Source organism: Panthera uncia (assembly GCF_023721935.1).
Source record: "Panthera uncia isolate 11264 chromosome E2 unlocalized genomic scaffold, Puncia_PCG_1.0 HiC_scaffold_20, whole genome shotgun sequence".
Taxonomy (NCBI): domain Eukaryota; kingdom Metazoa; phylum Chordata; class Mammalia; order Carnivora; family Felidae; genus Panthera; species Panthera uncia.
This window is the reverse complement of record NW_026057589.1, coordinates 14,111,801-14,135,147: the sequence shown is the minus strand read 5'-3', so window position 1 is coordinate 14,135,147 and position 23,347 is coordinate 14,111,801. Positions and strand designations below refer to the sequence as shown.

The window sequence follows — 23,347 nt, the reverse complement described above, 5'->3', positions numbered from 1 at the left end:
TCGACCAGCCCCCTGTGCCTTCTGAACACCATCAGCATGGCAGGCATGACGCTGCGCGCCAGAGGTGCAGGGATAGGGACGGTCCTCTTGTTCCTCCTTGACCAATGGGGAAGACGGGCAGGTGCCTTCACGGTGGAACAGCGCAGTGTGACGGTGGCCGTGATAGAGACCTAACACCCAACTGGGGGAGGGGCGCAAGGCGGACGGTAGGATCACGGGTTAGCGGGCAAAGAGAAATGGTGGCGCCTGCGGGACAGTTTGCGAGAAGATCTGAGGTTCAGTCACCACATACAAAGGCCAGCGAGGAGAGCAGGGCACGACTGGGCTGGCGGAGTATGAGGAGCTCGAGGGGCACCTGGGGCAAGTCAGAGAGGACTTGGGGTCTTCTCCTGAAGACTCAGCACTTCAGGGATGGTGAGAAAAGGGTGTTGGGATGGAAGCGGCATTTTAGAAAGATCGCTCTTCTCTGCGGCAGGGAGGCTAGAATGGCAGGGGCAGGGATGGTGGCGGGGAGACCACAGATGGGGGGGTTACTGGAGTCATTAAAAGAGGAATGCTGAAGCCCAGACAGTAATGGTGTCAGGAGCCATACGGAGAGGACCAAGCAGAGAAATACCCAGCAGCCAGTGGGGCTGATTGGCTGGTTGCAGGTAGGGGATGAGCAGGAGGGAGGAAGGAAGGAGGATGCTCCCGGGTTACTGCTGGGTGACAGGACGGACGGAATGTGGTGCCACGTATCGGGTAGGGGACCCAGGAAGAGGAGCCGCAAGCCGAGGATGATGAGCTCAGTTTCCGAGTACTACCTCGGGATAAGGACCAGGGGTGGGCACTTTGAAGGGAGTGGTTCGGGGCTCAGGAGAGACAGATGGACTGCAGACAGAGATGGGGGGGCCATCTATTTCTAGGAAGTCCTTGAAGATGTGAGTTAAGGTAAAATCATCCAGAGAGAATGTGGGTAGAAAGAGAAGAAACATGGACCCTGGCCTGAGCCCTGGAGGCCATGGAGAGCTCAGGAGAAAGCGGAGAAGCACAGAGAAGAGTGTGACCAGCCAGTTAGTAGCTTCAAGGCCGGGTGGGGGTGGGTGGGTGGGGGGAATAATCTCCTCCCCCACTGGGGGACAAGGTTATTTTTGGCATCCTCAGCAAGTACAGGGTCAGGGAAGTAGGAGCTAACCTCTCCTGGGCCGAGGAGGGAAGCGGAAGTGAGGGATCGAGTCCCCCTTGTGCTCTTCCTCGAGAAGGACCCGGTCTCTGTTCTTGCCGGTGTAACTTAGAAACAAAAAGCTACGGAATACTTCAAACATAACAATAAAAAGAATAACACCCACCACACAATCAGTGGTAACCATCTTGCTACATTTGCTTTGTGTTTTTATTTTGTGGAGAAATAAAATAGGACTAGTTGTTTTTGAGCCCCCACATTTACCTCCTGCCTCCCTGAGGCTGTTCCCCTCCGTTAGGTAGCCACCCTCAGTTGTGTGGTTTCTGCTTCCATTACGTACGTCTGCATCTATAAGTAATACGTACGATTATTCCGCATGTTTAAAAAAAAATTTTTTTTTAATGTTTATTTATTTTTGAGACAGAGAGAGACAGAGCATGAATGGGGGAGGGGCAGAGAGAGAGGGAGACACAGAATCGGAAGCAGGCTCCAGGCTCCGAGCCATCAGCCCAGAGCCCGACGCGGGGCCCGAACTCACGAACTGTGAGATGGTGACCTGAGCTGAAGTCGGACGCTCAACCGACTGAGCCACCCAGGCGCCCCTATTCTGCATGTTTTTAAATTTGATAGAGATGATATCATGCTGTTTCTGCATCTCGCTTTTTTCCTTCATCAGCACCATTTCGGGGGTCTGTTTCTGTTGACACGTGTAGCTGTAGCGCATTCACTTTACTGCTGTTGTAGTTTCCTTTATATGAATATACCACATAGCATCCCCTCTATTGTCCTGTTGATGAATATTATACATGGGTGGGGATATTTCTAGGCTATATACCTAGACGTGGACTTTGCTAAGTCATGGGTTATCTGCATTTTTAATTTCACTGGATATTGTGAAATTGCTTTCCAGTGTGATGGTACCAACTTCCACTCACAGAAGCAGTTTATGAGAATTCCAGATGTTTCACATCCTCCCACCATTTTTATATGCTGCAACGTAATTTGGCCAGTTTGAGGAGTGTGCAATGATATCCCATAGTTTGCTTTCCATTGCATTTCCACAGTGCCACAGATACAACCAGTGTGAGACTGTATCTTTTAGTATAGAGCTTATGCACTGCACAACTGTAGGGGGCACTGTTCACACTGTAATCTTTGTGAAAAGCACTCTCTAGAGTTGGTGCAATGTGCCACAGACACAGTGGCTTTGAGTAAAGTTAAGGATTTTCTGTTGTTCTCCTTTGCCTGTTGTTCTAATTGGGCTGTTCTATCTTATTCATTGGAAGAGTTTTTTATTTACTCTGGATGTAAATTTTTTTTTAAATTTATACCTGTTGCAAATGTGATCACTCTGTGGCTCCTATTCTGTTATAGTACTTTTTTCTTGTACAAAAGTCATTTTTTAATTAAAAATTTTAATGTACTTAAAGTTATCAGCTTTTCCTTTTATCATTTGTACTTTTGTATCTTGACTAAGAACTCCCTCCCTTGTCCAAGGCCATAGATATTCTAAACTTCTTGTGGGTTTTACTTTTCCACATTTAGATATTTAATTCCTCTTGTTATTTTTTGCATGGTGTAATATGGGGATTTTTTTTTTTTTTTTTTTTTTTTTTTTTAGTATTTCCTTATTTAATCTCTATCTACACCCAACATGAGGCTCAAACTCATGAACCCAAGATCAAGAGTCGCATACTCTTCCAACTGAGCCAGCCAGGTGCCCCAGGATCCATTTTTTTTCCATATATAGCCAATTACAGAATATAATTAACTAATCCATCATTTTCCCTTTGATTTTCATGCCTTATGTATATATATATAAGGCATGAAATATATATATATAGGCATATACATATATGTGTGTATATATATATATATATATATATAAAACATTTTTTTTAAGTTTATTTCTTTTATTAGGAGAGAGGGAGAAAGTGTGAGTGGGGAGGGAGCAGAGAGAGAGGAGCAAGTGAGAATCCCAAGCAGGCTCCACACCGTCAGCACTGAGCTGGACATTGGGCTGGAACCCCTGAACCATGAGATCATGGCCTGAGCCAGAGACGGATGCTTAACTGACTGGGCCACCCAGGTGCCCCCGTCACTGTTATGTTTTAAACACAGGTCTGTTTCTGGGTTTCTGTTGTGTTTCCTGGCTTATTTGTCTGTCTCTATTGCCATATGGTGCAGTGTTAATTACTTAACTACTGCTAAGATAAGTCTCCCCAGCTTGTTTTTCTCATCACCTCTTGGTTATTCTTGGCCTTTTGCTCTTCTAGTTGGATTTCGCATCAGTTGTCAGATTCCACAAAAAACAAACAAACAAACAAAAACTGGTTGGGATTTTTATTGGAATTGTAGTATAGGTTAATCTGGAGCAATATGCATCTGTACAATATTGGGTGTTCTCATCCTCGAATATGGTATATTAGTGTATCTGTCCTTTTGTTTAGATCTTTCGTGTCCTTCAATAATGTTTTGTCATTTTCTCCATGAAGGTCTTGCATATGACATTAAATTTATTCCTCTGCACTTATAGATTTTCGCTCCTATTGAGAATGAGATCTTTTTTCCCTATTATACTCCCTAAGTGTTTATAGCTGGTATGTAGAAACAATATCCATATTTGTAACTCACCTGATATCCAGCAACCATGCTGAACTTTCTGACTTGTTCTAAGTTTTACAGATTCTCTTGGATTTTTCTGTGTAGATTATCACTGTCTACATTTAAGAACAGTTTAGTCTTCCTTTCTGATTTTTATGCCTCTCATCTACTTTTCCTCTCTTACTGTATTGCTTTTATGCCAGGACAGTGTTGAGGAGAAGCAGAGCAGTGACAGCAGTCTTTTTTAACAGCTTTAATTGAGAATATTGAGATAAAGTTCACATGCCACAAAGTTCATCCCTCAGACTTCACAGTACAATTTGTATTTGTTGACTGGTTCTTCATTTCCCTCCTGATTTGTCATGCCACCTCTGACGTATGTTTTCTATACAGATCTATTTCTGGGTTCTGTTCCATTAGAGTACTTGTCTATCCCAGTATCAGTACCTGTCATATTACCTTATTTACCGTAGCTTTAAATATTTGCTGTCGGGGCACCCAGGTGGATCAGTTGGTTAAGCATCTGGCTCTTGATTTCAGCTCGGTTATGATCTCACCATTTATGAGTCTGAGCCCTGCAGTGACAGCACAGAGCCTGCTTGGGATTCTCTCTTGCTCCCTCTCTCTTTCTCTCTCTCTCTGCCCTACCAGAGCATGTGTGTGCATGCACTCTCTCTCTAACTAAACAAACATTTAAAAAATGGTAATAGTCATATTTGTAGATTTTTTATGGGTTCCCTTTATCAAGTTAAAGAAGTACCCTTCTATTTGCTAAGAGGTTTTTTAAAAGTTATGCATGGATTTTGAGTTATTTCTGGTGTTTTTTTCTTCATCTATGAGATGATCATATAGTTTTTCTCCTTCAGTTATTAATTTGGTGTATTTTTTTTTAAGTTTATTTCTTATTTTAAGAGAAAGAGGGGCGCCTGGGTGGTTCAGTCGGTTAAATGTCCGACTTCAGCTCAGGTCATGATCTCACCGTTTATGAGTTCGAGCCCCACATCTGGCACTGTGCTGACAGCTCAGAGCCTGGAGCCTGCTTCGGATTCTGTGTCTCCCTCTCTCCCTGCCCCTCCCCCACTCATGCTTTGTCTCTCTCTCTCTCTCTCTCTCTCTCTCTCTCTCTTTATCTCTCTCAAAAATAAATAAACAGGGGCACCTGAGTGGCTCAGTCAGTTAAGCATCTGACTCTTGGTTTCAGCTCAGGTCATGATCTCCTGGTTTCATGAGTTCAAGCCCTGAATCAGGCTCTGTGCAGCACAGAGTCTGCTTGGGATTCTGTCTCTTCCTCTCTCTCCCCCTCCCCTGCTTGCTGTCTCTCTCTCTCTCTCTCTCAAAATAAATAAACTTTAAAAATTAAAAAAATAAAATAAAATAATTTTAATAAACATTTTAAAAACTTAAAAAAAAAAAAGAGCGAGTTGAGCATGCGTGCGAGTGAGGGTGAGGCAGAGAGAGAGGGGGAGAGAGAGAGAATCCCAAGCAGGCTCCACACTGACAGCAAAGAGCCCGAGGACATGGGGCTGGATCCCACCAACCGTGAGATCATGAGCTTGAGCCAAAATCAAGAGTTGGATGCTTCGCTGACTGAGCCATCCAGGCACCCCAGTTTGGAATATTTTATTCATAGACATAATGATGGACTATATAACCCATTCTTGAGCTAAGCTCTACCTGGTCATGATTTTTTAGTACACTACTAAATTTTATATACTAGTAATTTATTTAGGATTTTTCTCTGTTGATAAATGAGATCTAATTTTTCTCTCTTACAAAGTTTTGGGCATTAAGATTTTAATTCTCAAAATGAATTTGTGATTATTCCCTTTTTCTAATCTCTGTAAGCTTAAGAAAGGGTTAAGGATTCTTTACATAGTTTGATAAAATTCATCTGTAAAATCTTGCTAGTGTATTTTAAGGACTAGAGTTGGGTGAAACTAGATGCTACTTTTTAAAAACTTTTCAAACCTTTATTCAGATGCTACATTTTAAAGGCAAGATTGACAAATCCATTTTTTTATTACATATAAGACTGCTTTCTTCAATACTTTGTTTCATAGATAATAGCTACTCCTTCCTCTGTTCCAAGAATACTTTATAATATTGCTCGTAATTATTGATTTATGTATAGGTTTATCCCCATACTGTAAGTTTCTGAAAGACAGGGTAACATTTTTATTCCTGTTTATGCCTCAGTATCCAGCAGTTTGAGGCATACTGTAAATAGAAAAAAAACAAGCATTATGAAGTGATTTCACAATGCCAACTCTGTCTTTCCTCTTAAATCTCGAGTTTTAAATCTCCTTAACTCTGTCACTTGATAGCAGTGTAGCTGTGAGAATTACACTCCCTGTCTCATAAGTGCTTTTTGAAGACTAACCACGATAATATATGTAAATCATCTGGTATCCAGTGTGTGTTCAATAAAAGTTATAAATTACTTTTTTTTAATTAAAAAAAATTTTTTATGTAATCTCTATGCCCAACGTGAGGCTCGAACTCACGACCTGAGATCAAGTCGTGTGCTCTACCAACGGAGCCAGTCAGGCACCCCTGTAACTTAATTTAACTTTTTTTTAATGTTTATTTTTGAGAGAGAGGACAAGCAGGGAAGTGGCGGACAGAGGGAGACACTGAATCCGAAGCAGGCTCCAGGCTCTGAGCCGTCAGCACAGAGCCCGACACGGGGCTTGAACCCATGAACTGCCAGATCCTGACCTGAGCCGAAGTCGGACACTTAACCGACTGAGCCACCTAGGTGCCCCAAATTACTTTTAATTTTGAAGGAAAGCAAAACACAGCTGACTTAGAGACACTTGCTTTTTGATTTTCTTCTTCTCTCTACTACTGTTCATTTGTGGGTTTGTGGTTGTGAAACAGAAACAGGTCAAAATGCCTTTGAAAAGCTATCCCTCCTCCACTGCTCTATAGTCCTATCCTGTTCACATGGTTAAAAAGAGGGTTTTTTACCACTCCTTCCTACCAGTCCCTGCCTCAGGCAGGGATGGGCGAGAAGCTATTTGGTAATTCAAGTGAGGCCAGAATCCTCCTGGGGACTTTTAACATTGTCCTCAGAAGAAATGCTCTCCCACTGGACTTGCAAAGCTGACGGGGCCACTTTGCCATGACATGAGAGGAATCTGCCTGAGAATGAAGTCAACACAGAGGGAAACAAAACCAAGAGGAAAGAGTTTTGATGTTATCGTTTGATCTCTGGTTCAAGCTATGTCTGAAGCAAATGAACTATCCCTGTACAATAAGTGAAATAATAAATTGCCTTTTTAGAGCTTAAGCCAGTTTGAGTTGGGTGTATGTCACTGCAAACAAGATTCCTTTTAACACAGAACTTGTTCCTTCTTTTTACCTTGCCCACTCAGAGGTCAGTTTCTCCCTGTTTCTAGTTTAAAACTACCAGCAAAGAGACTGCAGATTTTATTGGGTCAGGTTTCAGAAAGACCAACATGATGCTTAATGACAAGAGTTTCTTCTGATCCCACCTGGGGAGCTGAGATCTGTAGAGAGCTTTGACGGGTTGCTTATATAACTTGGTAAAGTTATATTTCCTCTGTAGAAAGTTTAAGGCAGTTATTTTAACTACATGTTCCCAGATCGTGGGCTGATACCTAGTTGCTTTATTCTGATTATCTATGTAGGGCTGTAGCCTGCAACACAATCAATCTAAGGAAGATTTGGGAAAGTAACTAAGTGTTCCTCTTAGATGCATGTGTGTTGTGCCTCCACATTTATACTAATTTGTGAGAAATCATGCAATTCATGGACATGGGAAATCTAATCGTGACTTTTAGGAAGAAGAGACTGGAGAGCAGCACTAGAAAGAGTGCGGGTACATTTAAGAGTACATTACGGGGGCACCTGGGTGGCTCAGTCGGTTAAGCGTCCGACTTCGGCTCAGGTCATGATCTCACAGTTTGTGAGTTCGAGCCCCACATCGGGCTCTATGCTGACAGCCTGGAGCCTGCTTTGCATTCTGGGTCTCATTCTCTCTCTGCCCCTCCCCAACTTGTGCTCTGTCTCTGTCTCTCAAAAATAAATAAAAATATAAAAAAAAGAAAAAAAAGAGTACGTTACGGTCTACAGTTATTGTCCCAACACTGTATAAAATAGTGAAAGCCTGTTAACAACCCAAACACCATTAATGGGACTAGGCACGTAATAATGGTATCTTCACACAGTGCAATACTATTTGTCTATAAAAATGAATGAAAAGGCTCCCTATCAACTGATATGGAAAGATCACCAGGATATACTATTAAATGAAAAAAAAAGCAACGTACATAAATATATATGGTTTCTTTTGTAGAAGAAAAGGAGGAGGAGTGGGAGCAGCACTTCTCAATGTCTGGCACACAGCAGTGCTGAGATTGGAATGTCTATCTTTCTATAGTTTTTAAAGCTGAATATATCCATGTGGATATATTAACCATTAAAAAAAAAAAAAAAACCCTCTTATGACACAGACCCCTGCTTCCTGTCCTAGGCTGTGCTGCTACGGGCCGCACAATGCCTCCCGCTGGCCCAGCAGACAACAGGGCTAGGCTCTCACCCATCTGTAAGAAGTAAATAAACGACATGGTCACACTGCAATGCCTTTATAAGAGGAAGTTTTATTGTTAATTATTTACCTTAATATTTTCAGAAAGAGGAACAGATAAGCTCAATCCAACATGATTGGCAGTTGGCAAAATCTAGTGAAGCAAGTGTTCTGATTGCTAAGGATTTAATTTGGGTGCTTTTAATACTTAACCATCTTTAACACTTCAAACATAATCCAGAAGAAATGCATCATCTCCCTCCCTTTCACTTTAATACCCCACCTACCTCACTTTAATATGGAAATATCTTCATTAAATAGGATCCCCAGAGGAACAAGTTCCCTGGAGTATAGCCATGAGGACAGTGCACAAAAAGGAAAACTCAAAATAAAACTCTGTATGATAATTTACTAGTCTAAGGAAACAAAACCTTCCAATATATTAAGAAATAAATCCAGTTACAAATGCACTGACAGGTCTACGTGAAGAGGTCTGGTAACTGAAAATGGCCGGCTATTTACAAGATACACAAGCAGGAGCGGCGCACCCAGCCCAGCACTGGCCCTCAGAAGCCAAAAGTGTTCTCTCCACTGTAGGCCACATACAAGAATCCGTCTTCATCTTTTTCCTTCTCGTAAAGCTGTCCCATAGTTAGGCTTGAAAGAGAAAAACAAAAAACAACATTGAAAATTGGGTTTGGTCACTGAGTCTACCCACAAGGTGCTGGGAGCGAGTCGGTTTGAAGATAAGGGACTTGACTACTAAAACAAGCTGCCTGGGGCGCCTGGGTGGCTCTGTAGGTTAAGCATCTGTGCTGACAGCTCAGAGCCTGAGCCTGCTTCAGATTCTGTGTCTCCCTCTCTCTCTCTCTGCCCCTCTCCCACCCACTCTGTCTCTCTCCGTGTCTCTCAAAAATAAATACACATTTAAAATTTTTTAAAAAAAAATAAAAACTAGCTGTTCTACCGTGCTTTTGGTGGTAGACAAGAAAAGTAATTGAAATCTTAGCACTGCCGTGTGCCGACAATCCAGCTTTACAGAAGGGAAATGGAGCCAGGATAAATTAGGCCTCTGGCAATCAGTAGACAAGACTAGAATCAAATGTCCATTCTCCTGCCCTGAAGCAAGGCCATTTAACCCACCCTCACGCCAAGTTATTCCTTCAGAGGCCAGCTCTGGTTAGCACTTGAATGCTTTCTGGATGCCGAGGGCAAGACAAAAAAACTAAGCAAAATGAAGAGCCTAAGCAGCCCATCCCTGTGTGGGTGGAGGGCCAAGGTAAAGAAGTGTACATGGAGCGTGCTTCTCCTTCAGGCTCATTTGAAGGTGGATCATTTGTACCTAACGTAAGTACAAGTGGGTTCATTCTTGTAGATGCTCCCCCACCAAAAACCCTGTGCCCCCGAGATCGGCATCGGTGCCATCAAAGAGAAGTTATTTTCCTCACACGTAATGCAGAAAGTTCTCAGAATATATCTGGAATCCAGAGAAACTCTGCCCAACCTTCCGAAGAACCCTCCAGAAATAGGTATTGTTTAAACATGTGTGGGTGGGAAAACTGGTTTTCCCTAAGCCATAAAACAGACTGCAGTACAGGAGACCTAATCTAGTTCTCTGCCATGAAACTGAGCTGTACCGGCTCCAGGGTAAGACTAGTAACACGGGGAACCCCAGGCGAGCTCTGGCCACGTGACTGTTCTAGGAGAGCCGAGGAGGAGGCACAGACATGTGCTAAACATCAGTGTGACCACACGCGTGGGGTCAACCAGAACCAGCAGTAAGATACCAGTCTGAGAGCCAGCTGAAGACGTCAGAGGTCACTAGCTGGACAGGTCACAATAGGTGCTCACATGCAGGATTCAGTAAAACTGAGGCAGGGGGGCGGGAGATGGAGGGGTCCGAGGCCTCAAGCTGGTGAAACAATCACAGCCCCACCCTGCTGCTGTGTTCCTAGCAGGCCTCATGGGACCTCCATATAAACAGGGATACAGGCCACATTTTTATAAAGGGGAATTTTTCCTTTTCTCTTCTTCCTGCCCAATTGCAAGGTTAGCCCGGTTGGCTGTGTGGGTAGATGAGAATTCTTAAGTAACAAGTGGGGGTGGATAGGTATGAATACAAAGGACCTGTCACCAGCATCTGGTAAACGGCGCTCCCTGTGAGGACCTCCTAACCTGGACTCCACAGAAAGACTTCCTGGAATGGCCCTATCCACTAGTGCTATTTCTGCCATGATAGAGATGTCCTGTATTTTTGCCGTCCCATACAGTAGCCGCTGGCTACATTCAGCACTTGAAATAAGGCTCCCTGAATTGGGATGTGCTGTAAGTGTAAAACATATACACGATTTCAAGACCTGATATGAAAAAAGGATATACAAATCTCAATTTTTATTACCTGCTGAAATGACATTTTAGATATACTAAATAAAGTATACTATTAAAATTAATTTCACCTGTTTCTCTTTAAATGTACTGGAACATTTTAAATTACATTTGTAATGTAATTTGCACAGGCCATTTCTCGACAGCACTGACCTGGAACATGTGAGGACTTGAGGGACAGTGGGTAGAGACAGGAACCCCATCCTGGGGACCCCTAGAGTGTTGGGTCTCAACCTCAGCTACACAACAGAATCTCTGGGGAGCTTTAAAACCTCTCCCTGCCCAAGCCCCACCCCAGACCAATTAAATCAGAATCTCTGGAGGTCGGAGCCAGGCATCAGTATGTTTTAAAATGCCCAAGATGATTCCAGGTGCAGCTAGGTTGAGAACCGGTCTCTCTGCCAGAGGAAGACACATGTTAGTCTTTGCCTGTTTGAGATGCTCATCTTTAAGAGTCATGTGATCTGGGACTGGAGTAAGGAGCCAGCGGCTAGCAAAAGGCTTGACATGGAGCTCAGTCTCTCAGGAAGATTCTTACCCTGGTGGTTGGGAATGCCCTGAGGAACCCTGCTTTTCTCTGAGACTCCTTAGAATGAGGCCACAGGGAAAACAGCTACAGTTATTGCCACAGCTCTCTTAGCCCCACGTCATCCTAGTATCCAGGATGACCATGACGAGCACCTGTCCTCCCCTCTCCCCACCACCAGTACCAGAGGGATTTAGAGGCAGAGGTCAAAGACACTGTGTGCAGTTCAAAGGCGGCCACCCTTGATGCCAATGTCAAGTCTGGCTCCATCTGAAGACTAAGTGTGCTCTTTTCCTAGCAAGTTAGCAGCCCTAGTGCGATGGCTCTAAATCCCACTTCTGAGTAAGAAACACTCGAGGAGCTCATAAATACCAGCGGCCAACCCCTGACTCTGCCTAATATGAACAATGACCACCGGAGCCACGCTAAGGCAGGCTCTGAGACTGAACGCGGAGGCCCATCATCATGCGGCTCTCGTTCCTGCCTGCTTTTAGATTCCATCGTCTTCTAGGTAAAACCTGCATTTGTAAATCTCTCTAACCAGTGCCCCAGCAGCTATGGAGGGTGATCATAAAACTCCTAATTATAATACCACTTACGTGCCAAGCACTGTTCTAAGTGTGTTTATATTAACTCTTTTTTTTTTAATTTTTTTTTTTAACCTTTATTTATTTTTGAGACAGAGAGAGATAGAACATGAACGGGGTGGGTCAGAGAGAGAGGGAGACACAGAATCTGAAACAGGCTCCAGGCTCCGAGCTGTCAGCACAGAGCCCGATGCGGGGCTCGAACCCACGAACTGCGAGATCGTGACCTGAGCTGAAGTCGGACGCTTAGCCGACTGAGCCACCCAGGCGCCCCTATATTAACTCTTTTTATCCTCACAACAATTTTATGAGGCGGCCTAAGTTTAGAAATAATAAAAGTGAGCCACAGAGAAGTTAAGTGACTCACCCCAGATCACACAGCTAGGACACACTCTTACCACTGTGCTGGGCTGCCTCCAAGTGCATACACAGATCCATTCTACTGGCCGAACGGCAGCATCCCGTAGCTCCCGCAGAGGTCTCCCTGAGAAAAGCGCCTCTCACACACACAAACGTGCATACAAAATCACTGGCACTCTAGTTCAAGTGCCCATCTGGATTCAGTAGGTCGGAGTGGGGCCTGAGATTCTACGTTTGTAACAGCTTCCCAGGTAAGGCCGCCACTGCCAGCCTCTGCGTCACACAGAGCTCCCTCCTTCAGATCCTGTAACGTGACAACTGTTGTGCCTGGTGACTGCAAGATTCCTCTCCCTGCCCCGCGTGGAAACTTTCTCTGTCACGCAGCCTCGTGTGGAAACTTTATTTAGTTGGCAGCAGCACTGGGTCCTTATACTCGGGACACCCCTTGGGCAGAAACTTGGAAACTCAACGCTGGGAGCTGAACACTCCATTTAGCAGCCTGTGAGCGAATGCCCGGTTTCGAGGTATCACTGAGCGCCAAGAAAGAAGACTGACACATCTGTAAGGTATGATTTCAAAATAGCACTTATGGAATCGGGTGACACACATACAAAGTCAGAATAATTTGGCCTGGAGCCCCAGAGAGCCAGGCCACAAACAGTTTAAATTTTAAGTCCGTTAAAAAAAAGAGTTAAATGGAAGGCAGCGAGATAAAACAGCAGGAGGCTGGCACATCAGTTTAGGACAAGTTCCACAAGCCTCTGAGAAGATGCGCTTCCCTCTCAGAGGTCACAGAGCCCAAGCCATACAGCGCTGGGCAGGCTGCTGCCAGAATGCCCGGAGGATCCTCACGCGCATGCGCCCGCGAGGCCAAGCCGCACAGACCTGCTGAATGGCCTGATCACTTACGAGCAACACTGCAACTCCAAGGCCTCCTGCCTAAGTCACTGGCTGGGGAAGACACCCACAGATGACCTCCAGTCCCTGACACTAAAGCACCCCGCTGTGGCATCAACTATTACATACATGCACCCAACCCAGAAGGGTACCGCTGAGTACCAGAAGCACTGCCACCTTCCAAACTCTTGAGTCTGACCAGGAAAGAAATGGAAAAAGCCAGTGGCAGATTGTAAGTCACGAAGCCAATCTAAGTAAGGTATGGTGATACCCTCAAGTACTGTCACCCACCCCTCCATTCAGAGTCACACAGATCCAGACAAATGAGCCTTTCATAAAGGCACCTTTCAGAAGGATCCACATCCAGAAATAGCCGAGCTGCTGAGGGCAAACATTAGATTTAAGCTGCTCAAGAGCCTCTGCGCTGGAGGAGGCTGACCTAGAACTGTGTGGGTGCCTGATCCCTGCAGAACCTCCCCCAAGGGGCAAGGGCCAACCAAGGGCAGCTCATGAAGGCTGTGGGATCCAGCTTGACTCATGAACCGGCTGGACTGATGGGCACACACCTGGTCACCCATCTGCTTTGGAGCCCACGTGCTTCCACCGGACCTGGATTTCTCTCTTTCCCAGCAGGGGAGGGCAGATGGGGTGAGGTGGGAGGACAGTGGCCACTGCTATGGACCCTGGAAAGGCAACCACCTCAAAGTGAAAGTTAATTTAGCCATGAAGGTTCCCTGACATTCTACAACATAAAAACTAACTACTGGCTATTCCTTTTATCAGATTTTTCTCTGATATAAATCCCATTACTTCTGGAATGAATCCTGTTCTTGAATAAGTATTTACCTAGAAATGATCAAAAGTGCTTAATTTAAGTACATTTCTAAATAAAGGATGAATGCACTGTAAGATCTCACAACTTCCCTTTACTTAGTATCTCTTTAAGATCAAAAAGCAACTAAGCACCACAATCTTAAACACAGGTTTCCAAAGGTAACATTCCTAAATTATAACATCTTAGAGATATTTTATTTAATAATATACTACTGTTTCTATTTTAAACAGGGATTAAGAAGACTCTGTGTTCTAAACAAAGACCAAAAGGTAGGTGCCACTGCCAGGTCTGGGCTTCCCTGTAAGGCCATGACTGGGAAGCGTGTACGGATATCCTTTGAGTTCTGCCTGCATCAAGGCACAATTCTCCTTCCGTTTCTGGCCTGATTCTGAATGCAGGCACATAGGCAGAGAATTTAACTTTCCAATGCTAAATGGGAAAAGGGAGTGGCGATCCTACCCCCTCTGCCCTGCTTTTTAAAAAAATGGAGAACTCAAAGAATTTAGCAAGTAAAACTCTCAGGGACTTGCCTTGGTCTCTATTTCTAGAATCAATATTTAATACTAACTACTCTAAACAATGACCACATTTTTACGACCACAATTTTTAGCTGTGTTACAGAACGCTCTCCCAAAGTTCCACTCCAAGGCAAGAATAACTGAAGTTGCTTCTGCTCCACCTCTCGCTCACTCCACCAGTGACCCTCGCGCAGATCCGTCATGGACAGGGCAGGGCTCCTGCAGGCCTGGACTCCTCCCTTCCCGACTATTCCTCTCGCCGCTCTTGGAAGCATGCAAGCTCCAGCAGAAGGTTAAGGGAGGCCCCACACTTCCTAAGGAGGCTGGAAGGAGCTGAGGAAGAAGCTGCTGCTCAGCTGCCTTAAGGAGGAGATGACAAAGCTGAGTCACACACGGGCTTTAGGGGGAGACCCTGTGACAGTTTTGTGTGTGCTACCATCAGGTGATTACCACCGGCATAAAGCCCAATGATGTCACATACCTCTTTTGTTTAGAAACAATTTTTTTTGAGTTTATTTATTTATTTTGAGAGAGAGAGTGCAAGCGAGGGAGGGGCAGAGACTGAGGGAGAGAGAGAGAATCCCAAGTAGGCTCTGCCCTGTCAGCGCAGAGCCCAAAGCGGGGCTTGAACTTATGAACCATGAGATCATAACCAGAGCTGAAATCAAGAGCCGGAGGCTCAACCGACTGAGCCACCCAGGCACCCCGAAGAACAATTTTTCTTAATAAAACCCCCCAGCAAATAACTGCTGCATTAAGCCTGAAGCAGAAAGCCTTTAACTGGGGCCACAGGCCTAGACAGAGGAAGCCTGGTTAGTGACTCTCTAAAATCGGGACTTGGGTCACTGCTGCATCATCTGCTTTAGGGCAGATTCTTATCAGGTTGGAAAGGCAAATGGGACTTGGAGAGAAAATGAAGCAGCCTCTGCTGCCCTGAGAATCACTCTTCATTTCCAATTCTATTTATATCTCAGGGATAATGGAGGGAGGGGGCAGTTGCTAATCTGTAGCCATTTTAATTGCTAGATTAACATGGAGTCCTCAGAGTAACAGTGTCTCCAGAAGCCTACTTCATTTCCTTCAAGAAATATCAGAGGATCAGAATCGAGTAAAATAAATTCAATGCCACAGGTCTTAGTCGCCTACTTCCTCCACCTAAGAAGCCACCTCCAGGAAGGAGGAAATGCAGGGTCACTAAAGCTCTACAGAAGCTGCAGGTGGTATGAGTAAAGATTTACCTCCCCCACAGCCTTAAGGGAAGCTGAGTATGACCACAGAGGCCGAGGGCTTCCGCCCCTGATGAAAAGTACACCCAGCACCGCAGTGCCTAGAGGCCTGGGAAGAGAGGCTGGAAGAGCCCCACCAGGTGGCAAGACCGCCTCTGCCAACACCACAGCTTCCCGAACTATAGCTGCGGGAGACCCACAGCACCCAGCAGGCAGGGCTCGGCCTACCTTCTCAGGCAGGACACCGGCCTTACTGAAGAACCTTTCACTTCTGCCCTATCCTGCTTCTCTGCCAAACACAGGAAATGGAGGCAGTGGAGGTTGGGAAAGCAAAAATCAGACCAACAAGTAGCCAGACCTCTCTACTTTTCATAGGAAGAGGAATGGAGTTTGGCTTAGGCCTTTTCTGGACCTTCCAAGGATTTTCAAAGGAAACATACTTTGGCCACCCTGGGCTAGTTCCCAGGGCTTCTGAAAGCCTTAGCTTTTAGAAGTGCTACTTTTGGGGGGTAACAAATGAGACTTAGTTTGGGTCGCCAAGATGACATGTAGCCAGGGAACCCACGCTCAGGGGAGAGGGACTAGCATCTGGCTCAGGGTCTAGAAGTACTCAACCAGTAATGGGAAAGGACTGACCAGGAATTTAGAATGAGTCCATTTTCTTCTTTCCATAGGCAACTAAAGCTAGGCAGTCAACTACACAGAAGAAGGGAATCGTAATGCCCCTGCCTTGATTCAGGTCCCAAGTTATCCCAAAGAACGCTTCCAGGCAGCCCAAGAGCTGGAGCGAGGGGGCGGTTACTCTGTCAGTGAAAGCAGGTGTGACGAGGGAGGTGGACGTCTGTAAAGAGACCACGGAGCCTTTTGCTGGACAGCAGCCATTTTAACATACCTGAGGATCAGGCAGCTACACACTCTGACTCTGACAGTGGCACCGAAATAAGTCTGGAGAGCAAGCAGCAGGGTGATTAACTGAAGCTGAGCCTCAGGAGGGCCCACAAGCTCCCAGTGGAGAATCCCAGGACTTATTTCATGGGTCATTTGAAGAAAATCTCATTTTAGGCTTCAGTTCTACTGATGGCTTAAGGCTAAGTAAGTCCTCAACTGTGTTAAAGGATTCGTGAGGGTCTGAGGCTGCATTTCTTTATTATTATTATTATTATTTTTTTTTTTTAAGTCCAACCTTGTTCTGTTTTTTTAACCCGAAGTACATTCCATGTACTGCAGCTCTTTCTTATTTTCCTTGAACTCCTCATGTCAGGGAGCACAAAATCCAGATTTCCAGTCAGGACATTTACGAGTTTTCTGACCTTCAAAGTTTTGAGTTCTGTAAGCAGCTAAGCAGATAGCCAATGCCAGTAAACACTTCTTACCTGGACTGTGGGACTGTCTTATCCACAAACAGGAAGATTGCCTTTTCAGAAGGAAGCTGGATCCTTTTCCTGATGATCCACATGAACTGAGCCACAGTGATGTCAGATGGAACCAGATACTTCCGTTTGTCAATGTCAACAATCTGAGAGCCTGAGACTTTTTCCACAATCACCTGGGAAAACAGAGAGAGGTCAGGATTGGGTTTCTAAAGCGAGGCTCTGGCCCTGCACTGCTCTAGCCTTGCCCTGTCAGGGAGCTGATGAATAGTATGTGGGAAAGAGTGGGTGGGAAACTGTACAACACTGGAAAACATGCCCTTGATTTAATAAACCACAAACTCTTAACTCTGGAGGTTAAGAGCTGATATAAATGTGTGACAGGCAAACAGTAAGTGCTTTTCTGTGGTCAATTATATTTATCATCCTGGATCTCAGCATGCATGAGAGAAACACAGCCCTTACTTGAAAGCTTTTCCACATTTTGTCTGAGTAGACCTGAGAATATCTGCTGAGAGTTTCATCTATAGCCAGTTACTGCAGGACCTCAGAATGGGTCTGCCTTCACACTACAGGGGAAGTACGATCCCAAGGAACACAGGAAACAGGAACGGATAGACTAATGGGAGTGAGTGGCAATCCCAGCCGGCCAAGAACCAAGCTCCTCATTTGGCCTGTTCCTACTCTCCCTGAACTAGGTTTCAAATGTGTCCCTCCTAACCCCTCCCTCAAAGTAGCTATTCCAAGTGCTACGGTAACAGACATGCATGTCCTTTAAAACTCAGTAAGGATTACAGAAACTTTATCTCCTACCACAGAAGAAATAGAGGAACGTATTTATTACTGATTAAGGAGAAACCAGGGAAGAAGGGGTTCTCGGACGCTTTTAAGATTTTTTGGTCAGGAAAGGATGACCGGGTCAAAGTGAAGAAAGGCAGCTAGAAGGCAGGTAAAGACGGAGGCTCAAAGTTAAAGACGAGTGTCCTGCGACTAAAGTACCGCTTCGAAGACCAAAGTGACAGTCTTCCCCCATCACTGTTCCCAAAAGTGGCAGTGACCTGTTGCCCTGTCCTAGAACATCGTTCCTTACATAATTGGCGAGGGAGCCCAGAGGCTGCAGGCAGCTCGCTGGCCTAGATCGGGAGATTCAGCACTGAGTCGCCCTGAACAGCACCAATTCAAGACCCTCACGTCTGGGCCCCGGAAGGCCCCTAACCCAGTCTGGCCTGTCTGCTACTATAACTGGGACTGGAACCTCAACTTGTCAACTGTTGAATGGCCCGGGGCCCTGTCACTAGTCCTAGACGACGGGGTGACTGCGAGGTGAGGGGGCGGGGAGTGCACTCACCGGAACCCGGTCGGGATATTTCGCTCGGATCTTCGCAGATTCCACACATCTGTGTTCTGTGGGAGACACACACCGGACTGACAGTCGCGCCTGCCCGTGGGCCGGTTCCCGGGCCCCCGGCCCTCCTCCCCCAGCGACCTGCGTACGCCCGGGGCCCTTGTTCCGGCGTCCCGGCGGCCTCGGTCCTCCGTACCGAGCCACCCGGAAAAAGGGCAAAAGGCGGCACAAGGTCCGTGGGCAGCCGCCGGGGGCACCGGAGCCTCAGCGACCCGAGTCCGAGCGCGGCCTCCGCCCCGCCCGGCCGAGCCCAGCCCAAGGCGACCCGAGTGGGGGAGGGGGCCCACCCGCCGCCCCGACCCCCACCCCCGGCCTCTGACGGAGCCCTTACCCAGCGAGTGGTCCTCCTTGAACATCCACTTCATGGCGGCGGCGGGGAAGGGATGCAGCCGGCTCTCGGAGCCGCGGAGCTCAGCGCACCAACCACAACAACAACGACGGCAGCGGCAGCAGCAGCGGCGACTACACGGCAGGCGGGACTTCCGGCTGCCGGAGCCTAGCAACCGGCTGGGGGCGGGGCTTCCGGCGCTCTTAGCCAGGACGGCGAGCCTGCGAGCAGGGCCACACTCAAGGAGGCGGGGCAGGAGGTGGCTCCGCGAGGGGCTACCGGGGGAAGTGGGATGACGACGGTGGCTACAGGACCGTGTTTGAGGGGTTTTGGTGACTGGGAAGGAATTGATGTCGGGAGCTGGTAACAGGAGTGGGGTCTCGGTGGCCGTTCGTAACGGGAAGAGGAGTTTGGGGGTCTGGCCGTTAGAACAGGGCTCTTATAGAGGACTTTTCATGAGGGAAGTCTCATTGATGACAAGGGGAGGGATTTTGGCGGTGTGAATGCCAGAAGAGTCTCTGGTGGTTGATGACGGCGAGGGGAGTCTGTTTAGGGCATTGACAGTCTGGGAGTATTGTTTGGTAACAGGTTGGGGGCTCCATACAGGGAGTGTGACTAGTTTGAGGGGATTGGGTGAGGAGAGGTACTGATGACAAGCTGCGGGTTCAATATTAGAGACAGCCATACTAGGTTGTCATGGACCAAGAAATGGAATTTAAAGAAATTCCATTTCCTTCCTTTATTCATGAATAAATGTTTGTGTAAACATTTAAGAAAAGGTATCACAATTATGCATTTGAGGGTAACATCGCACTGATCACAAACAGACCCCTGAACGTTAACTGCAGAGGAGTTAGAGGTGATTGTCAGGCTGGAAGAATTCCCCTGAGGGTTGGTCATAAGACAGGTTTCTATGGCAGTTCAGCAATCACAGCCTAGGCTGTGTGTATGTGTGTGTGTGTGTGTCACCTGCCTGAGCATATGCCTGGAGGTTCTCCAGTGATGTCACTCCTTTCTTCCTAGCAGAGTCATCAGGACAGTCTGCTCGGGGTCAACATCTGTTTATGAGCTGATGAATATTAATAAGAATATTCATTTAATTGGGCACATGATCCTTGCCATGTGCTTGTGATTCTGATGCATCTGAAAGGCTTGTATGTTTGAACATTGTCATTCAGCATTTCCTGCAGTTGTAATTCCTGATGGGTGCTGTGGAATCTAGCTTCATTCTACAAGTATTTTGGTTATTTTAAGATTGAATGAGCAACCAAAATAGATTTTTGTTTGCTTGTTTTCTTCTAATGAAGTGAAAAGTCCTTTGAATTTCATACCTAGAAATTATTACTGTTGCAAACAGGAGCACTGTTCTAGGTGTTAGGGAAAATCAGTGAACAGAACAGACAATACTTCTTGCTCCCATGGAGTTTGCATTCTCATGGGACAAGACAAAAAATAAATGTGTCAGGTAATGGTAGGTGCTGTTTAGAAAACAAAGCAGGGTTGCTGACAAGAGTGATGGTAGAATAGAATGCTAAATAGGTGAAGTGGTTGGCATATTCTAGCAACAGGAAGGAAGCCCTTGTGGCCGAAGCTGACTAAACAAGGGGGAGTGTGTTAGAAAATGAGATCAAAGAGATCTATAACAAAACTGTGTTGAGCTTTGAATTCCTCGTGAAGAATTTTGGATCTTATTTAGAACGAAATGAGAAGCCAATGGAGGGGGGGGCGCCTGGGTGACTGAGTCGGTTAAGTGTCTGACTTCAGCTCTTGTCATTATCTCACAGTTCGTGAGTTTGAGCCCTGCGTTGGGCTCTGTGCTGACAGCTCAGAGCCTGGCGCCTGCTTCGGATTCTGTGTCTCTCTCTCTGCCCCTCCCCCGCTCATGCTCTCTCTCTGTCTCTCTCTCAAATGAACATGAAAAACAAAAATTTTTTTAACTTAAAAAAAAGTCAGTGGAGGTTTTTTTAGCAGAGGTGTGACATGTTATGGCTTTCCTTTTGAAGTGATCAGGCTAGCTTCTTTGTAGACTGTAAGAGGTTGAGAATGGCAGCCAGGGGAACAGATAAGGCTATGGTGATAATCCAGGTAGAAGACGATGTTGGCCTAAACCAAGATGGTGTCTGTGGAGGTGGTGGAAAGCAGTTGTATTCTAGATATATTTTGAAGGTACAGCTGACAAAATTGATGATAGATTGGATATGAAGTGTGAGGGAAAGCCAAAGTCAAGCACTTTGCAAGGATGGAATTGCCATTTACTGAAGTAGGGTGGAGCCAGGTGGGGGGGGGGGGGGGGGGGGGGGGGGGGCGGGACATGAGAATCAAGGTTTGGTTTTGGCTGTATTGAGTCTGAGATGCCCAAGAGACACATCCAAGTGCAGTTGTGGAGTAGGTGAATAGATCAATGAGTCTCTCAAATTCAAGAGAAAAGTATTTAAAGTTATTGAACTGGATGAGATCAGCTAGAGGGTAAGTGAAAAAAAGTGAAAATACCTATTTTACAAATAGAATTAAACACTGAGGAATGAAGGTGGATGTTCACCATCTGATAATCAGGGAATCAGTGGAGGGGTTAGAAATTAGACTGAAGGGCGCCTGGGTGGCTCAGTCAGTTGAGCATCTGACTTCGGCTCAGGTCATGATCTCACAGTCCGTGATTTCGAGCCCCATGTCGGGCTCTGTGCTAACAGCTCAGAGCCTGGAGCCTGCTTCGGATTCTGTGTCTCCCTCTCTCTCTGCCCCCTGCCCTGCTCACACTCTGTCTCTGTCTCTCAAAAAGTGAATAAACGTTAAAAAAAAAAATTAAGAAATTAGACTGAAGACCCCTGCTTCCTTTTACAGAGCAGGTCATTGTGTTCTAATCCAAGGCCTGCGTATACCATGTTGCACCTGGAAGACCTTAGTGTTCACTTCTTGAGGGAAAGATGCCATCACTCACCAACTTACAGGCATGTAACTTGATGGTCTCACTAATGTGCACTTTCTCTCTTCTAGTTTACCTACTTTCTTGATAATGTCCTTTTCCGGTTCACTATTCTAATTAGCTTCTTCGATCTGCCTTGATGATATACATCACCTTCTTTACCTATCAGGCCATTATATTTAGCTTACTGAATGTTCTGAAAATACTGAATGCCTTCATTGAGGGGATGACAATTTGAAAAGGTGAGTCAAAAGAAAAAATAGGATAAGGAAAATGTGCAATTACATATTAACAGACATATAAAACATGCAGAATAAATGGCAAATATTGGAGAGGTATGTGAACATGAATGTTGAGAGATGGCTAATGCCATGGAGGCCAACACAAAACCAAGTAAGTTTTATCAAGAAAGATTTCACAGAGAATGTGAATCTTATGTTTCAGAGCGAAGGGTACATTTTCCAAAGAGTAAACTTCCCTTAATAGATGGAAACAAAGGCTGGGTTGGAAGAGGGAATTGGGAAGCAATATAGATAAATACTGGTGAAAGGAATGTTGGAAAGCCTTGAAGCAAGCATTTAGGCATTTGAAACTTTTTCAAGATAACCCTGAATGAGAGCTTCTAGAAAAGATTAGAACATGGTCAAAATGTGTAGTTTTAAGAGAACAACTCTCTTTGTCCTTAAGATAAAGTGTATGAAACATGAGACAATTAGGGAAATGGAAACTGAGAACTCCGGTCTCAGTTACAAATATATGAAAATGACACAATATACACAGACCTTGAGCATTTTTAAAAACTCACATTCCTTAAACCACAAAAACTAGCTTCTTCAAATCATGGAATCAAAGAGTAAATATTTGTATCCATTATGATATTTTTTTAAATTTTTTAATGTTTGTTTATTTTTTAGAGAGATAGAGCATGAGCAGGGGAGGGGCAGAGAGCGAGGGAGACACAGAATCCAAAGCAGGCTCCAGGCTCCGAGCTCTCACCACAGAGCCTAAGATGGGACTGAACTCACAAGCCGTGAGATCATGACCTGAGCTGAAGTCGGTTGCTTAACCGACTGAGCCACCCAGGCGCCCCTTGTATCCATTATTATTAAATACTTTTGCAAAGCTCATGGCATCCCAGGGGAGGTACTTCATACACCTAAATTCTCAGCAGTCACCTCCCTGTGTTTCAGCTGTGACTAAGCTGACACTAGCTACAGTTTGTGTTTCCTTCTGTTGAAAGAAGGAACTTTGAAGGCAAACACCTCTTCCTCAGTGTAGAGCCACCCTCAGGAGGCAACTAGAACCATCTATTCTGGAGTCTTATTTTAATGGTTATTTATTTATTTATTTCAGTAATGTTAACATACAGTGTTATATTAGTTTCAGGTATGCAATATAGTGATTCAACAATTCTATACATTACTCAGTGCTCATGAAGGTAAGTGTACTTCACCCATCTCACCCATCCCCCCACCCACCTCCCCTCTGGTAACCACCTGTTTGTTTATATAGTTAAAAGTCTGGGGGCACCTGGGTGGCGCAGTCGGTTAAGCGTCCGACTTCGGCCAGGTCACGATCTCGCGGTCCGTGAGTTCGAGCCCCGCGTCAGGCTCTGGGCTGATGGCTCGGAGCCTGGAGCCTGTTTCCGATTCTGTGTCTCCCTCTCTCTCTG

At 45.6% G+C, this 23,347-nt stretch overlaps 2 protein-coding genes across 3 annotated transcripts in view; one reads left to right on the top strand and one right to left on the bottom strand.

Moving 5' to 3' along the window:
* Positions 1-15,210, top strand: part of ADAT1 (adenosine deaminase tRNA specific 1) — a 44,575-nt gene extending 29,365 nt beyond the window's left edge. For both annotated transcript variants that reach the window (XR_007455877.1, XM_049622495.1), the window contains 2 exons: positions 14,139-14,177; positions 14,519-15,210. Coding sequence is in view for 1 of the 2 variants with exons in the window: in XM_049622495.1 (XP_049478452.1) it covers positions 14,139-14,145 (7 nt within the window). In the remaining variant the exon portion in view is untranslated. The remainder of the gene's footprint in view (positions 1-14,138; positions 14,178-14,518) is intronic.
* On the bottom strand, positions 8,372-18,919 carry GABARAPL2 (GABA type A receptor associated protein like 2). Its single transcript, XM_049622498.1, has 4 exons — positions 18,759-18,919; positions 18,371-18,426; positions 17,026-17,198; positions 8,372-8,975 (listed from the first exon to the last, which is right to left on the bottom strand). The coding sequence occupies exons 1-4, from the start codon at positions 18,790-18,792 to the stop codon at positions 8,885-8,887; spliced, it is 354 nt and encodes a 117-aa protein (XP_049478455.1). The 5' UTR covers positions 18,793-18,919; the 3' UTR covers positions 8,372-8,884.
* Between the last annotated feature and the right edge of the window lie 4,428 nt (positions 18,920-23,347).